The sequence below is a fragment of the Lathyrus oleraceus genome, chromosome 5 (genome assembly GCF_024323335.1).
Source record: "Lathyrus oleraceus cultivar Zhongwan6 chromosome 5, CAAS_Psat_ZW6_1.0, whole genome shotgun sequence".
In the NCBI taxonomy this organism is placed as follows: Eukaryota; Viridiplantae; Streptophyta; class Magnoliopsida; order Fabales; family Fabaceae; genus Lathyrus; species Lathyrus oleraceus.
The window spans coordinates 618,481,401-618,492,708 of NC_066583.1; the positions used below are offsets into that span (position 1 = coordinate 618,481,401).

The 11,308-nt window shown below is 40.3% G+C and overlaps 1 protein-coding gene across 2 annotated transcripts; it reads left to right on the forward strand.

Moving 5' to 3' along the window:
* Positions 1 to 7,314: 7,314 nt before the first annotated feature.
* Positions 7,315 to 10,699, forward strand: LOC127087124 (pectinesterase 2.2). Of its 2 annotated transcripts, none has more exons than XM_051027981.1 (6): positions 7,315 to 7,855; positions 7,955 to 8,080; positions 8,165 to 8,910; positions 9,010 to 9,159; positions 9,439 to 9,763; positions 9,881 to 10,699. In XM_051027981.1, exons 2-3 carry the CDS (start codon positions 8,008 to 8,010, stop codon positions 8,851 to 8,853), a joined length of 762 nt encoding a protein of 253 aa, XP_050883938.1. In that variant the 5' UTR covers positions 7,315 to 7,855; positions 7,955 to 8,007; the 3' UTR covers positions 8,854 to 8,910; positions 9,010 to 9,159; positions 9,439 to 9,763; positions 9,881 to 10,699. The 2 variants fall into 2 exon arrangements, with proteins under 2 accessions (XP_050883938.1, XP_050883939.1); XM_051027982.1 differs by having other exon boundaries at positions 9,070 to 9,159.
* Positions 10,700 to 11,308: the final 609 nt, after the last annotated feature.

An 11,308-nucleotide genomic window follows, 5' to 3' on the forward strand; every position in this document is an offset into this window, starting at 1 on the left:
AAAGTGTAGGAGATAGGGTCTAGGGAACCCCAGTTTTGACTAGTTGAGTTCTTCTGGTCAACCACCATGAACCAACTTGCTAGCTTGATATTATCTTGACTTTTGGGACTCATGGAGGATCATATATGTATAAGATGATTAAATATGAAGTATACGTTGAAATATTTGATCAATTGATGAAGAAACTTATTGAAGAAGTCATATAAGATACCCATATGAATTAGGGTTTGCAAGGCAAACCAACTCCAAACTCTTGATGATTTCTTGATCAAAATAACATGTGAAGATCATGGGGATTCATATATGATACTTAGAGTCATAGTAAACTAATTCTTGATTGAGATCGTTGCAATGAGGGTCTTATACCCTAGATGTGAGCTTGATAGAGCATAGATGAGCATGTGCACTTCCTACAAAAGAGTTAAGCTATACAATGACATATTTTTGATATTTTGGTTAGTAAAAATAAAGAAAAAAATTAAATATAATACAATCAAATTATGTTTGGTTATCTCTCCCAATGCAAACCCAATGAATGAGGTATAAGGAGGATGCCAAGGTGTGATGTGTAACACCCCGATAAAATAAGATAATTATTTAATTTAAGTTAATAATATAATTATTAATTTAATTAAATAATTGGAATATTATTATTGGAATTATTATTATTTGGGTTATTATTTTATTGGAATAAAAGTTGGAATTTAGAAAAGGTCACATTTAGTAAAAAGGTTTATTTTTTCACGAGAAAAGGAAAAAGGGACAGAAAAGTGGAAAAAGGGCAAAAGAAGAAGAGCAAGAGAACAAGGGTTGCAGAGAGGAAGAGCTTGAAGCTGAAGGATTGCCGGATTAACTCAGGTAAGGGGGGTTTATCGTCGATTAACGGGTATTATGGGATAATATGTAATGGGTAGTAGTAGACCATTGATTTGTCCCTGATTAGAACGACGCATGATGAAATTGTGAAATATGGGATGAATGAAAATTGGATTTTTGATTGTAAGGAATTCGTAGGAATTAGATGTAAATAATGCTAGTAATTGTGAATTCGAATAGAGTATGATTCGTGTTAGATGATATGAGCGATTTCTGTGAAAAATTGGACAGTGGAAGGTTGGAATTGGGAGATCTCGTAGCAGAGAACACCATTGCAGATCTGGAAATCTGGTTTCTGGTCATACGCGTATGGCACTAGGCAATACGCGTATGAGGTGGTCTGGTACGCGTAAGGCATTAGGCATTACGCGTATGGATGAGGAAGATGATGTTTTTAACGTAAATTTGTCTCTGTTGGTACGCGTATGAGGAAGTAGTACGCGTAGCATACGCGTATGAGATGGGCAATACGCGTATGGGCTTGGCCAAGAAATGGGCCATACGCGTATGGACATGGGGCATACGCGTATGGGCAGAATTTTGGTTTTCCTGAGCTGTTGTTGTACAGTTTTGGTCGTTTCAGATGAGTGATAGAGTTTAGCTGATGTATGATATGGTAGGGATCATTTTCCGTTGTTTTGAGAAGTATAGGTGTTAGTAGAGTGTGCTAATACCGTGATTGATTGTGTGGCATGACATGATATGATTATGTGATAAACATGTTGATGATGTATGATTGTATGCATAATGCTGTGAATGTATCTGTTATGTATGCAATTGTAAATGGACTGTTTATGGCTTAGAGTGTGAGCATATGTCTATTTTGAATTGTTGTTGATGGTTGCATGCTAGGTGATTTAGCATGTATATTGTGGCCTTTATGGTGGTAGCTAATTCCCATGGTGAAGAATTAGTGAGTTGTTGTGGATTGTTGTTGATGTTTGCATGCTAGGTGATTAGCGTGCATATCATAGCCCTTTGGGGGTGGTAGCTAATTCCCATGGTGAGGAATTAGTGAGTGAGTCACTAGGTCTCAAATGAGTGGGACTAATGGGCTTGGTAGCCGTACCTGGATTTGGTCGGTGAGGTTGAACTATATGTTCACGAATAGTCGGTACCGCATGCATGGAGTCTCATTGCATAATGTATGTATGACGTATAATATGAATGGATGTATTCCAATATTATACTTGTGTTGTGTGTTGTATGAGTTGTATTGGTATTAAGTATGAGGTTTGAGTTGATATTGCCATTGCTGAATGTGTAATCTGATTTGGGTGATGAAATGTGTTAATTTATTTAACATTGCATGATATTTTATAATGCTTATTATATCGATTGAGGAACTCACCCTTACAACTATTTTTTTTTTCAGGTAACGAGCAGTGAGTTGAGTAGAAGCTAATGTTCGGGGTCTAGTGTAATTTCCTTAGTGGGTCATGCTCTGATAGATGTAACATCGGGACGGGATGTTTTGTCTTATTTTCATTGTTGGTTGTTGAATGATCTTACATGTATGAGTTACAGGTTTTGAAGGATCAATTTGATCTGTATCCGCTGCGTATTATGCAAATGTTTTAATTGATAAATAAATGAGCATGACAAGCTATTTTGATAAATGCGAGAAGTCGTTTGTGTGACACCCTTAACTGCATAATTACTCTGATTGATATATGTTGTCATTTTAATTAAATATTTGGGGTATTTTAGAAGGGTGTTACATTAGTGGTATCAGAGCATAGTCGGTCGAGTCGAGTCGTAATTATTCTGTTTCCCTGTACGGGATAGGTGTTGTGTAACCCTATCAGTACTTATTGTTAGCTTGTTGGGTTTTCAGAATAGAGATGGCTGGAAGAGGTAGAGACGATGCTGCGATTGCTGAGGCTCTGGGTATGCTAGCTGGAGTACTTGGAGGGAATCCGAATGTTATGGGAATGGGAGATGCTCGTCAACTGAGTGAGTTCCAGAAGAACAATCCTCCAATGTTCAAGGGAGCATACGATCCAGATGGCGCTCAGAAGTGGTTGAAGGAGATCGAGAGGATCTTCCGAGTGACTGAGTGTGCCGAAAACCAGAAGGTCAGGTTCGGTACGCATATGCTGTCAGAGGAAGCGGATGATTGGTGGGTTGCTACCCGCACTGAGTTGGAAGCTGCTGGGAACACTGAGATCACTTGGGCTGTGTTCAGAGAGAGATTCCTGAGGAAGTACTTTCCAGAGGATGTCCGAGGAAAGAAAGAGATAGAGTTCTTGGAATTGAAGCAGGGCAACCGGTCTGTTACTGAGTATGCTGCTAAGTTCACAGAGCTGTCGAAGTATTACACTCCCTATGCTGAGGCTACTGGGGAATTTTCAAAGTGTGTGAAGTTTGAGAACGGGTTACGTCCCGAGATCAAGCAGGCTATTGGATATCAGCGGATTAGAGTGTTTTCTGATTTGGTTGACTGTTGCAGGATCTTTGAACAGGATACCAAGGCTAGAGCAGAGAGCTATCAGCAAAGGGTTGATAGTGTCGCAACCCGAAAAATACGGTCTGCAAAAAAACAACCGGCGAGAAAGAAAAATGACAGAAGAGTCGCCACCGTGCGTTATTTATCCCAAAGGAGGGAAAGGAAACGCTCGAAGTAAACCTGGAGAAATGAAAAGGAAAGACAAGGTCTCGCAACCAAATCTTGGGTTCGGGAGTCGATTATGCGAAGGGAAGGTATTAGCACCCCTACGCATCCGTAGTACTCTACGGGATCCACTCTTGTTGTTTCTTGTCTAAAGGGTGTGTGTTTATCTAATGTACTATTTACTAAAAGAAAGGGTCAAAGAAAATGACTCGCACGGATGTCGCATCCACTGCATACGTATCTCATCTGGAATGAGAATCAGAGTCTTCGTAGCTCGGGTACCTATGGGTTAAAGAGATGTGTGCTCGCTAAGACATCGCGTCTTATGCCTACATATCTCGTCGGGAATGAGAATCAGAGCATAATGTAGTTCGGCTAACTACGGGAACAAAGGGTCTCGATTGCAACCAGGGCAAGAGAAAGGGAAAGTCTCGATCGCAACAAGGGCGAGAGAAAGGATCGCAACAAGGGCGAAAGCAAACAAGGATTAGTTGTTAGTCGTTAGTCAAACTCGGCAAGACATCGCGTCTTGTGCCTACGTATCTCATCTGAACATGAGAATCAGAGTTGCCGTAGTTCGGCTACACAGGGACGCCAAACAAAACAAAACACAAAAACAGGCAAACATGGAGCCCGAATGCCAATCACTGGACTTACATCAGCATCCGAACCAGAACACACACAAAAGGGGCAAACGTGGAGCCCGACTGCCAATCACTGGACTTACATCAGCATCCGAACCAAACACACACAAAGGGGCAAACGTGGAGCCCGACTGCCAATCACTGGACTTACATCAGCATCCGAACCCAACAAACACAAAGGGGGCAAACGTGGAGCCCGACTGCCAATCACTGGACTTACATCAGCATCCGAACCCAACAAACACAAAGGGGGCAAACGTGGAGCCCGAATGCCAATCACTGGACTTACATCAGCATCCGAACCTAACAAAACCACACTGGAACCCGAATGCCACTTGATGGACTTACATCAGCTTCCAAGCACACAACAACCAAACAAGTTAATAGGGAGTCGGGAACTCGAGCCTATAACTGTCAAGCACACACAAAAAGAAGAAAAAAAAGAAAGGTGCCCGGAATGGTCTCGCACGACCACCTGCCTACATACCTCGTCTGGAACAAGGATCAGGGCGATGTAGTTCCCCTACATAGGGGTTGCCATCTGAACATGGACTTAGAAAGGAGGACACCAGTTGTGTCAAAGGAGAGTGGGCGATGTGTTCGCGTCCTAGCAGTAGGTGTCGCAGCTCGCTGAATCGAGTCTTAGGCAGTTACCTCTTTGCAATAGAACGGACTACATGCCACAAGATCGGAGACGCTCGGAAAGGTCTAAAAGAAATGGGGAAGCTCTGCCCTAAAGTTGTCATGCAATGTGTACTTAAGTGTTAGGATTTACAAATGGGAACATCTACCTAATGTTAGCATGCAAAGAATATGGGAATTCTACCTATGTTATCATACAAAAGAATATGGGAATCCTACCTATGTTATCATGCAAAGGGTTCTATCTAATGGGTGCTACCTAATCGGAACAAGAATCGACGAATGGAGCAAGGAGAAGTGTTAGGGATAAAGGTAGATGGCGATGCATGGAGCAATCGACTTACAAGGTTGATGGCGATGCATAAAGCAATCGGCTTACAAGGTTGATGGCGATGCATAAAGCAATCGACTTACAAAAAGGGTGGATGAATACGTGCTGGTTCTGTTAGGTTTTGAAAAATGATTACTCGACGTTGGATCGAGGTTTTGGTCTTGTTTTGAAATGGTTATCGGGTGTTCATTTTATTTCTTGTATTAACAGATGAATAAAGAATGAAAGAATATTATACATTTCATGGGAGAGGGATACATTTGTTATGAATGGGGGTTGTCATGGCAATCAAACAATATAAATACATGCCTCATACACCATACAAGTAGGCCACAGTTAATCAAACAATTAAGATATAAACAAGTATATAATCGAATCAAACGATCGAAGAATGAAATAATGAAGCATTAAACAATGTATGAGTGTAAGTGCAAGGGACATGTCTCATTGTAAGAAAGCCCAAGAGTAAGCTATGTGAGGTTGATGGCGATGCTTAAAAAGCAATCGACTTACAAGGGTGTAAAAATGGGCTCGATATTAAATCGAGAAAAGTGTGATTTTTATAGTTTGAAAAAAGATTTTGAACTAAACTAAAATACAACAACTGTACATTATCAACAAAATGAACATATGAGTGTAATAAACATAAAAAGATATTAATCAACATACTAAAAGAATAAAAAATGCTAAAGGAAGATAAAATCAAATAAAAAGCAAAAAGTTCCACACATGAGTATCAAACCCTCTCCATTTAATACTATGAAACTAGCTTCTTTCCACTAGACCACTCAACAATATTTGCTACTGATATACTATGCTAAATATATGAACCGGGCTAAAAAAAGATTTAAAATAAAAAAACAAAATAAACATTTTTATGGGTTTTTTATTATCTCTGTTAAAAAACAAAATAAACTAAATAAATAAAAAGTAAATAATAATAATAAAAGAAAATAAAAGCATATACTTTTTTTGATTTTTGTGTTAAAAATGAAATAAATTAAATAATAAAAGAAAAATTTAAAAAAAAAGAAAAGAAAATGGAAACACAGAGGTTCGTCTTCCTCCCTCTCTCTCGCATCGCTCCTCTCACTGGAGACATTCATCTCCCTCCACACTCGAAACAGAGACAAACTCAAAGAGAAAACCAATACCCCTAACCTAAACTAAAATGACCAACATTCGTCTCATCCTATCATCTCCTTCACAACGAAACCGAAACGCAACGACAACAACGACTAAGAAAAACGCTGAACCTTTCCTAGAGCAAAATCAAAAGATGCAAACAAAAGGTCACATGTTATGAGGATGTCGAGAGAAATGTGATGATTACCTCCTCAAACGAAGCTCGGCGCGGTTATGATAGTGGTGCGAAGAACTGGTGCGCTCTCTTCAGGTAACTTCCTTCGCCGTCGAATCCGATCCTAGGGTTTCTCTCGCTTCTGCCTTTTTGCAATCTTGTATTGAAAAAGTTATCTTTAGGGTTTTTGATTCAATTCCGCCTCCAGGGTTTTGTTGTGCTCTAGGGTTTTTGTTGTGCTCCTCTTTTCTGCCTCTAGGTTTTTTACTGATTTGCCTCTCCTCTTTATATTCTGTGAATTAGGGTTACAAATGGGGTCCTTGCTGTTCAAAAGGAGTGTTTCTGCAAAGCAATTTGGATGCTCAGACACAGAATTACCCTATCCATGTTGGATTTAAGAAAAGGTATCCTTCACAAACTTTCTTCTCTGCTTTGACCTTATACCAATTTGGGATGTTTTTGGACTTTGCCCTCTGACTGTTGGTTAATGATTTTGCACTTTGGATTTTGCAATTTGACTGATTAATGTGTTCCCCCCTTATTTTTTTACCGCAGTAAAAGAATGGTGAGCATGGTTTGCTGCAACCTTGTTGAATTGGCCTTGCATTGCCCTGCTGGATCCCTTCGTTCAGTTCATCAGGTGGTAAGTGGCTAAGCATGGTTTTTCTTATGTGAGGCTCATGTTGGTTTTGGCCACTGCAGGATACAGGACCAATGCATTTGCTTCCAAATTCATGCCTCAAGGATAGCCATTACAACGGGATAGCAAGTCCTGTAAATCCAATGTGTTGGTAGCTCCATTTGGATCAATATCTCATGGCTTGACTTGTGTTCACGGTAGATTGGTCATTGACACACACATTCATGAATTATGCATTGATGCTTCTGGTTGGTTTTGTTTATGTAGGTTCAATGACTTTGGAGGTGCAAGCTGGCGAGGTGAACTGATATTGTAAGTGCATGGCATGTCAGTTGCAGTAGGTTGGTTGTCGTTGGCGGCTAGCGTGGGTGGTTGAGTGGAATCCGGTTCTACCGAGTTTGCTGCATAATGCTTCGGGTGCAGAGTTCTTGTGATATGCTCCCATTTCACCCATGTTCGGTGCTGGATTTGCTTTTGCAGGATTATGGTATACATTTGGTTCAATTTTGGCCTGTGCATGATGGCATGGTAGGGAGAATGTTGATGTTACTAACTTGTGAACATGTTCAATTAAGTCTCAATGTTGCTGAATTTCCAGGATTTATAGCAGTGTTTGGAGTATGGACCTGTGGCATCTACCGAATTTCGGTCTGAGTAACATGTGCGGTTTTTCTATTGACTAACGGAGGCTTGACTTCGTTTTCAGGCATCACGAGACGATCCTTCAGCGGTGTTAGTCCTCTGTTCACGCTGTTAGATTTGAAATGCGAGGGTATGAATCGAGTGAATGCGCTAGCCAATCCTGTAGGTCAGTGTATGTTGTTGATTGTCAAATGGCCCTAATTGGCATAAGTTCAGTTGAATTATTATGCTTTATAACAAATCTGAACTGGTTTTATTGGTGTAGGCTAGTATGTGCATAGCTTGACAATTCAATGAGTAGAGCTTGTTGATGATGGTATGGATGCAACAATAATCACAGGCAGCTTGAATTTTATCGATGGAACAACCACTTTCAATAGTGCAACTGTTGGTATAGATTCTCCCCCTTGTCTGTATTTACCATTTCAATATTTTTGTGACAACTAATTTGTGAATGTTTAATTTGGTTTTGCAGCTGCTGTTGGAGATGAGTTTATAGCTCAGGACATAGGGTTCCAAAACACGGCAGGCCCAGAAAAGCACCAGGCGGTTGCTCTCCGCGTAGGTGCTGATCAATCTGTCATCAACCGTTGTAAAATTGACGCATTTCAAGACACCCTCTACGCACACTCCAACCGACAATTTTACCGTGACTCCTTCATTACCGGTACTGTTGACTTTATCTTTGGAAACGCAGGTGTTGTGTTCCAGAAGAGCAAACTTGTGGCCCGAAAGCCCATGAGCAAACAAAAGAACAAGGTCACAGTCCAAGGTCGAGAAGACCCAAACCAGAACACTGCAACTTCAATTCAGCAATGTAATGTCATACCAAGCTCGGACCTCAAGCCTGTGCAAGGCTCCATCAAAACATACCTAGGCCGTCCATGGAAGAAATACTCCAGGACTGTTGTGTTGCAGTCCGTCGTGGACAGCCATATTGACCCAGCAGGATGGGCTGAATGGGATGCCGCGAGTAAGGATTTTCTGCAAACATTGTATTACGGAGAGTACTTGGACAGTGGAGCAGGTGCTGGTACCAGCAAGAGAGTGACTTGGCCTGGTTATCATATCATCAAAACTGCTGCAGAGGCTAGCAAGTTTACAGTAACACAGCTCATCCAGGGCAATGTTTGGTTGAAGAAACACAGGGGTAGCCTTCATTGAAGGCCTGTAGAAATCGGCTTCAGCAGGCGTGTACTATTATGTTTCTGTAAAAAAAAGGTATCATTTGAAACTGCAGCTAAGTGTGATTGCATTCTTTCCAAAGCATCCAGCAAAATGATAATTGACTGCACTGTCCTTCTTTCACTTTCTCTTCAGGAATAGTAGTAGCAGCCACACCATTCTTATTAGAACTCATTCCTATTCTACTTGGAACAGGATGCCTTCTTGTACCAGAAGCTGGGAAAGAAAGCTGCTTCTTAGCAGGAGTACTTGGCACTTTGCTTTTAGTCTTTGCAACCTTTGCAGGTGAGCTTACATCTTCTTTCTCCGGAGATATCGCAATGCTATGTCTTCGATTAGTTTCGGAATTCTTGTTGAACACGGACTTTGAATCACCATCACCACCCCAAGAATTAGTGGTTGATGTTTTTGCTTTTCTTTTAACAAGTGCCGGAAGTACGCTCCTTGAAGCTAGAGTTTGATGACTTGGTTTTTGGCCTGTAGGAGAGTTTTTACTATCTTGATTTTGATCTCTTAGAGCATACAATTTGGAGATTTCTCCAACTGACATAGTGTGATTTGCAGCACCTTTTGCTGATCAGAGAGCCTACAATCAGGGTACCTTAGACCCTCCAATGAACTTGCTGGTCGTAGTGGTGAATATAAGGACTTCAGAACATCAGGATGGGAGTTCAATGAATTGTACTGGTGTATGTAACCAATAAAAAGGCTCATAAAACCTCCAGCACATAATGCTTCAACTACCATAATAATCCCCAACATTGCAGAGATTGACAGAAAACCAGTGTAAGGTTTCCAAACAAATAACAAGTAGCAATGCAGCAGTACCATAAGCTGTCATGGCAAAGGGTATCAGTGTTTGGAGACAGAGCAGCAACAAGTTCCCAAGGTAAAATTAGGCCACGGATAATCATGTCTGTGTCTAGAATGAGAACCCAACCAACATTTATTGCATCTTTACTATATTTAAACCAGTGTATGACTCCGGCAGGTTTGTTTATTGCAGGGTACCAATCACCAGTTTTGGGATGTCTACTCACAGAAGGAACCTCAAAAATTGGAGCCAAATGCATTCCTTTATAATTCTTCTTCTTTTCATCGGTACAACTAAGAAGACGAGTAACAGGTCCAGGTTGTTTAACCTTCATATCAAAGTAATTCTGACTTTCAACAGAAAACAGTGTGTGCAATCTCCAAGATACCTTCTTTACCCCTTCTGTAAAATCAATACCCATCATCATCAAAAAAAAAACATAATTCAAAAGAGATTCCATCAACTCTGCGTACTTGTTTTTCTCACTGTTCTTTTTCTTAGCAACTGAAGCTGTGTAATTGTTCAAATCAAACCTTTCAACGAAGAATTAGAACTCAAATTCTGGTGGGGGGTAACTGGAGCAACTCCTTGAACAGTAGCATTTGTGGTTTGATTTGTGACCCTAGATGGTTCTATTTTTACAATTTGAGTGTTGTTTGTGGCTGGAATAGTAACTGCATCTTGTGATGAATTTTTGTGCGCACTTGTGTTGTTGGGAAATGAAGATTGAGATTGAGATTGAGAAGTTGCATTGGTAGATCTAGTTGTGGAAGTGTTGTTTTACCACATGTAACAGTACCTTTGGTGTAATTTGGATATGGACATGGGTTTATTTTAGGGTTTTCGGAATTGGGTTGATTTTGGTCAAAGTTGACCAAAAAGTCAACTGTTGACCAAAGTCAACAGTTGGTCCAAAAGTGTCAATTTTTTTTTGTATTTTCTTGTGGAATCAAATGTAATGGTTTAGAATGGTGTGAAATGAATTGAAATGGTTTGAAAATTGATTTGAAATTGTTTTCACAATTGGCTTGAATGTTTGACTTTTGGAAAGAAAATAACTTGACTGATAATGTGTATGAACAAAAACATGAAATGAGACCATAAGGTTAGGGTTTTGGCATAGTATCCATGAACCAATAACATGACTAGTAAGTGGCTTGCCACACAAGAAACCTGGTTGTTCAGATGACCCAAACCATAGAAATATCCACAATCACAACACCATGGCTTTGGATCAAGACCACAAACCTCATACAAAACCAAAGTAAAGTTAGGCCAAGCATGCCACACAAACATAAAAAATTCAGGAGCAAAATCGGGGTATGACAGTTGCCCCTATTTAAGCGTCTTCAACTAGAGAATATGAAGCAAGATGTTCTTCACATGATCGTAGTGGGAGATGGTTAAATAATAAGACCCAGATTTTGATCCTGAATCCCTATGAAATAATTAATCATGCCTGTCAGAAACGGCAAAGAAGCAATCCCAAAAGAAGAATACGTCTGGTACGGTGAAAATCGGCCTGAGTACCGAAACAGAAAGTTGACCTGAATACCAAAATAAATGGCAACACAGGAATACCCATGGCCTGAACGCCGCCCATTAGTCTGAACACTAAGC